At 35.9% G+C, this 6,976-nt stretch overlaps 1 protein-coding gene across 1 annotated transcript; it reads right to left on the bottom strand.

Annotated features, from left to right (window-relative positions):
* Positions 1 to 1,634: 1,634 nt before the first annotated feature.
* LOC134803306 (zinc finger protein OZF-like) lies at positions 1,635 to 6,419 on the bottom strand. Its single transcript, XM_063776083.1, has 5 exons — positions 6,237 to 6,419; positions 5,333 to 5,477; positions 4,485 to 4,550; positions 3,702 to 3,785; positions 1,635 to 2,701 (listed from the first exon to the last, which is right to left on the bottom strand). The coding sequence occupies exons 1-5, from the start codon at positions 6,363 to 6,365 to the stop codon at positions 1,650 to 1,652; spliced, it is 1,476 nt and encodes a 491-aa protein (XP_063632153.1). The 5' UTR covers positions 6,366 to 6,419; the 3' UTR covers positions 1,635 to 1,649.
* Positions 6,420 to 6,976: the final 557 nt, after the last annotated feature.

The following is a 6,976-nucleotide window of genomic DNA, read 5'->3' as shown; positions in this document are numbered from 1 at the left end:
CCACGCATTCTTTTTTTTCTTTCTAAACGATTATTTCCGAAATGATTCACTTTATCAAGAAATCTTGTTTAAAGACCCCTATTTATTTTGAAAGGCCTATCCGACGACACCCCACACTATAAGGTTGAAACGATAAAAAAAAATTCACACACATTTTGTTTTTTCAAAGCGATTATTTCCGAAAATATTCACTTTATCAAAAAATGTTCTTCTAAAACCCTTATTCATTTTGAAAGACCTTTCCAACAACATCCCACACCATAGGGTTGACACGAAAAAAAAATCCTCACGTACATTTTGTTTCTTTAGAGGTGATTATATCCTAAAATATTCACTTTAATGTAGGTATACTACTGACTTTTTGATATATTCATTATAGAAATGCCCAGGCAATAGGAGCTACTACTAAACGGTTATATAATAAATATAAATAATTTATTTGGTGTGAACTGTTGAATACAAGCTTAACCTATATTCATATTCTTTATTTGTATTGATCATACATTGTCACAGATGTGTAATTTACATTATTATATACAACAGGTACCTATGTCAGAAATATATACAATTAAAAGTACGTATCATTGTAAACATTGGAAAAAATTAATAATAAAATTGACAATAAAATAGCTATACCCCGTTCCAATACGTTGGGAATAATACCAGCATTCCAGCTGTGCTTATAATACAAATATCTTATTCTAATACTAGACTCCTTTTTGAAGGAGTGGCCAGACACAGGATCGGAAAGAGATCTGTGGAGAAATTGGGGGAGGCCTTTGCCCAGCAGTGGGACACGTAAGGCTCCAAATAATAATAATATTATTCTAATACAAGACACCAAAATGGATGCCACTCAGCATATGCCGATGACTATCTTTCTCAGCCATGGCGCAGGTTTTCAGGGCAACCAATTAAAATTAAATACATAAAAAGAAACGAAAATACGTGGGAGTTGATTTTAACTATAATTAATGAACAATAACAATAGATATTCTCTTTCAATTTTAATTTAATATAAATACCTTCGTGTCCAAAATATGTTAGGTTACGCTACGCCTGATTATTGGGCATACGACAAAGCCTGGCCTGTATTACACAGAAATGGAAAGCGTAAGTAGGGAGAAAAATAAAACAAGTATGATCAAATATATAACATCATTTATTCACCATCAATATTAGTGTGTAAGCATGAGATGGTCATTGGCAAGTAAACGGACGTGAAAGTGTTAACAACTTAAATGTATTTTTCTTCGAATTTAAACTGTTGTGAGACATACTCAATCAATCAATCAATCAATCAAAATATACTTTATTCATGTAGGCCTAGCAACAAGCTCTTATGAATCGTGATTAATCTTAATCTAATTATCAGAGCAATTTATTGATGTTAATATTATTCCATAATAAAATTGGATTATTATACATATCAAATTTAACACTAAGAATTTCACAAAAGGATCGTCAAACATTAAAAAGATTGTATAAAAAAATACTAGTCTAGAATTTCTAGAATAAAATCTAAATGTCAAAAACTAACATTGAATAATCCCTAGGTCTAGGTACTGTTAGTGCTTGAGAAAGAAGATCTAGGCTCTCCGAAACATGTCGCGCAAGTGACTTAAAACAAGTGAGTCTAAACCGTAAAATTATTCAATGATTTTTTCTTTTTGCTTTTTGCTTATAACTTGAGATTTATTCTTCGTGTGAGTTCGCCTGTGCTGCCTTAAACCTTCTGAAGTAGAATACGATTTGGTACAAAGTTCGCACGCATATATTTTTCCTTCCACATGTATTTGCAAATGCTTCATTAAGTTATTCTTTTGTGCAAATTGTTTGCCGCACACTTCGCAGCAGTGTGGTTTCTCGCCGGTGTGTGTTAGTATGTGAGCATTCAGGCCGTGCTTGTAACTGAATTGTTTATTACACATGTCGCAGGTGTATGCTCTCTCACCGGTGTGAACTATTTTATGCCGTCGCAAACTAGCCTTAGTCGAAAGTGTCAAACCGCAAATGTCACAAGCATAAATAGTCCACTTATAATGTATATTCATATGTCTAATTAATTCACCTCTATAGCAGAACACTCTTTGACATTCATCGCAGGTATGACTGACGTGATTTGTTCTAATATGTGTCCTTAAACTTTTTTGATCCGTGTACTTTACTGGACATAATTTGCAACGAAAATATCCCAAACCCGTGTGTAACGCCATATGCGAAATGAGGTTTTGTTTTTGAGTATATCTTGCCTTGCATATATCGCACGCGAAGGGTTTTTCACCATTATGTGTGCGTTTATGTTTGTTCAAGCTAGACTTGTCTGAAAATCTTTTCTTACATTTTCTACACCAAAAAGGTTGGTCCCCAGTGTGAAATTTCTTATGCAACTCCAAACGTGATTTAATTTTAAATTGTTTGTTGCATATTTCACAAATAAAGTCTTCTCTAGTGTGAGTTTTTTTGTGAATATTTAACCCCACTTCTCGCCTAAACTGTCTTCCGCAAGTATCGCATTTGTATGGTGCGTTTTTGTTTCTCGCGTTTGTCCGGAATTTTCGTTCCTTTTTTAGCTTCATGCCATGACCAAACACCTCATTGATGCAACTCTTTGGTGACGTCACGTACGGACTCCGTTCATTTACAGGAATTTCAAACAGCGGTTCTTGCTTGCAAACATCTAATCTCCGGTTTTCGAGGTCTGAAACAAAAGACTTCTTAAATAAAAAGTGGGAATGATACTTTTTCCTATCTGTTAGCACTACTTGTAAGGACGAAGTTCACGAAGGTAGTAAAGTATGCATGATTTAATTTTTCACGCATGTAGTATGAATTATCTACGGCGTATCATGGGTAAGCGGCTTCTGTCTGTTTAATGTTACGTGGGAAGACCTGGGCGAGTTTTCGAACTACAAAAATCTCTACTCTAGATATTACTTGTTCTTTTGAAAGCAGCAAACCATAATTTAAAAATAAAATGTACTAACTTTACTTGTTAAAGGTAGGTCACTAATTAATTTAAATCCCGTTGTGAGACTAGTGCGAGAGATACAAGGGCCTAATACAAAAAATTACAGTATCAGCCTCCTTGCCACTCATTTATAGAAAAACTGCTATGTGTATAACCCTGTATAACAAATTGCCTGAGGAGATTAAATTTAAAAACAATAATGCGTTTAAAATTGCGTTCACATTTTAGCTTCAAGAATTGTTTTTATTATGTTAAGGATTATTTGACAAGATAGATCGATATCTTACGGTCAGAAATACAGGTCGTAGTATCTCTAACCGTGTTCTCGCAATACATATTTATTTTGATTTTGAAAATTGTGCCAAGTTTGACCTGACCGTAGGTAAAAAATCCAGAAATATGAACATCTCGTAATACCATGGTTGCAATAAACGATTATGATTATGAAATAGAGCGCGGACAGGACCGCCGGAGCTGTTATTGTCCCTCCCTAACGAGAGGCAGACCACCTAAAATTGATCCAAGGAACAATCGTGCAAAGCGGCGTCGCTTAAAACAAAAGTGCATCTACACTCCTATTATCATCACACACACACAACACACACACACACACACACACACACACACTAATAACGCGATATAAAAATTGCCTACTCCAGAGCACACAGTCGCTGAGGCCGAAATCGGTCAGGAGAGCATCATCACCTAGTAGCCTTTCGCTCACACATACCTGTCATAAATAACTTGAACTCTTCAATCTCCTCAGTCGGTAAGGGATCAACTGAGCACTCCGTCTTGACTTCCATAGAAACGTCTGAAAGCAATTCAATCAATCAATGAAAACAATTTCCATATGTCTTTCACAAAACTCGCTTAAAACTTTATTATAAATAAGATTTTATTTACGTATGTAGTGGGCCGAGACAGGCTTAAGTACTGCCATAGGTCTATGGAACGTAGTATGACGGGAACACGAAGACTGGACAAAGTGAGAAACGAAGACCTAAGACAAAAAACAAAAGTGACCGACATACTCACCAAAATAGACCAGCAGAAGTGGAGATGGGCTGGCCACATGCTGAGAGACAGGCGGGATAAATGGAGTAAGATTGTAACGGATTGGTACCCAAGAGGCTGTACATGGAGCCAGAGGAGACCTCGAACAAGATGGGAGGATGAACTCAAACTCACAGCGGGCCCGAACTGGAGAAGAGTGGCCCACGACAGACCTCAATGGAAAGAGCTAGAGGAGGCCTTTGCCAAGCGGCACACTGAGCTTAGAGATATACTCTAACTCAGAACAAAGGGGCTAGATAGATAGATAGTGGGCACTTAGTTTTCTATGATTATATCAAGTAGGTACATAAAATTGTAACATAATAAACTAGTTACCGTCCGATAACTCAGATACCGTCTACTAAAAAAGCCTAGAGCAATTTCCTTATTAATCGCTGGGGATAAAGGCAGACCCATAATAACTCACAGCCTCAAAAAAAAGTAACAAAATACGCACGCACAAGCTCCTCTTGTATAGCGTTACAATCATCTGACTTTTCTGCCTTCGGTGAATCTTCTTCTTCTGAAACAAATGTATTCATGTATAATGTGCTACTCATTGCAAGGTATGCATGTGCTACTCATTGCATTGGGACAGCGTGGGGGCTATAGCTACTATATAGGTTGAATTATCTTATACCTTTAAACAAGCAATTCTTGTTTATTTATATATATATTTCGGGGATCTCGGAAACGGCTCTAACGATTTCGATGAAATTTACTATATGATGGGGTTTCGGGGGCGATAAATCGAGTTTTTATTTGTTTTCCGATATTTATTTTCTGGTTTATAATATAAGAAAAAAAAATCTACTTGGCGCCGTTCTGTGGAGCAAGAGCTGGGTGTATTGGGGATGGGGTGGGAGGAGGCTACCCAAGCTGCCCAGGACCGGAGTCAGTGGAAGAAAAAGATTCGAGCCCTACACCCCAGCAGGGGGTAACAGGATGGAAAGAAGAAGAAGAGAATATAAGAAAACCTGTGACTTATCCAGCAATGCCAGCATTTTATATGAACTGTTTCTTTCTACAACTCCACCATCTCAAAATGTCACATTTTATCTATTTAATTAAAAATATTTTCAAATACTAGGTATTTTCTGTGCCTGTTCTTTGGCCCATATAATTAAGAAGATAATCAAGTTTTTACGATTTATTCACCAGTCACGAGACACTACTGTTAAAAGGGCTTTCTGTACCCATGTATCTCACGGTGCGATGACAGTTTTATACAAAACAAGGTTCTGCCCACAACTTCGTTTATGTGAGATGATGATAATAGCTATCTTATGTCCATATGAACAATACCTTTAACATGGCACTGTCGCCTTAGACATGACTGCAACTCCTCTTGGCTGCGCTGCACTTGTTGCTTGAAGTCGCTCGCGTCCCGCAGCCGTCCCACGCACACCTCGCAGATCCCACACTCATCATCACTTGGCAGATAAGTCAACTGAAAGTTAATAATCATAGCATAATGAAATACTATTTAAGGAAAAATAAAGGCTTAAATAAAATAAATAAATAAATAATCATAGCATAAAAAATCTATTAATTATAACTGTAAGTGTTGGTGGCCTAGCAGAAAGGTGTGGATTGACTTTGAACTACAAGTTTATTAGGTTTTTCACACTACACAGTGTTTCATAGTCAAATAAGGATTGGCTCTTTGTAAGGAATTTTTTAGTTATATTTCTTTACCCGCCTATGTTGGGAAGTGTTGCTTTTATTGTGCAGTATAATAAGATCTTGGGTGGTTACAACTACTATTCTACAAACGAGCACAGATGTGTATGGAATTGTATGAAAACAAAATAGGTAACTTGATTATATTCATTCCAATGACGTATATATGTTATCGAAATAAAATTTAGCATCAACGTTTTAGTTTCAGAGAAAATATTATTCCCATACGCTCCAAAAAAGAACTTCGTAAAGAATTACAACAAATTATTTTCCCAACCAAATTCACTATTGTGTATTCATTCTGTGATCTAATCACTAACACGGGACACAACTCAGGAGCACACTACTTGATCAAAACTGCTGGTATGCCATCTGGCCCGCACGACTTATGAACATTCAAGCATAGCAACTCCAGACGAATATCCCTCTGCGTGATATAAATTTCTGGTATAAATTATTCGCACCGCAGTATGGTGTGCGGTCAAAGTTAAAAATCTTAAATTATTAATTAAATAAGTTGATTTACATGTATCTCGAAACATTCCTTCAGCATATTCGAATATATTTCAGTTTTGCCCAAACGTGTATATGGTTTCTTCAAGTTTTTTTCAGGTGGCCGCAGCAGGCAACAACGACACGAATTGCTCATGCCCATTGTAACAACAAATGTTAATTTTATTGAATTATAATGTGAAATAGGGAAATTATTTACGGTACAATAGTAGACAATCAATCACTGACTGCCTGAAGTGCCTGACACTGACAGTTGAGTTGAGCTGACAAACATGACACAGAAGGGTTGTTTTTGTAGGAAGAATGTCCATTGAATGCCAAGATGATGCCAAGTATAATTTTCCTTTTGCCAGCTATACTTAATTTAGATATTCAGTATTGTAAAATATGTGCGTAGAAAACGCACAATAATTTTTGAAATTAAAGAGTGTTAAAGCATAATTTCTTGACTGATAAAAATATTATTTTGTAACTTGGCTATTAAAACCGGTATTAACTTAGATGCTAGAGAGCAGCACTAAAGGTTTGTAAAAAAAAACATTAATTGTCAATTTAGTCGCGTTCGAATATGACTAAATATTTCATACTTAAAAAAGGCAGCAAGGCCAAAATAAATTGAATATAAAAGAAACGATAAACATAACTTCATTGTTACTTTGGTAAAATAATATTTTTTCAACTTAAAATGAACATGATATTTTCTTATAATGGTTTTTAACAAAAATAACTTTGTCCGTCGTAATCGCAGGAATC

Source organism: Cydia splendana, chromosome 26 (genome assembly GCF_910591565.1).
Source record: "Cydia splendana chromosome 26, ilCydSple1.2, whole genome shotgun sequence".
Lineage (NCBI taxonomy): Eukaryota > Metazoa > Arthropoda > Insecta > Lepidoptera > Tortricidae > Cydia > Cydia splendana.
This window is presented reverse-complemented; position numbering and strand designations above follow the sequence as displayed.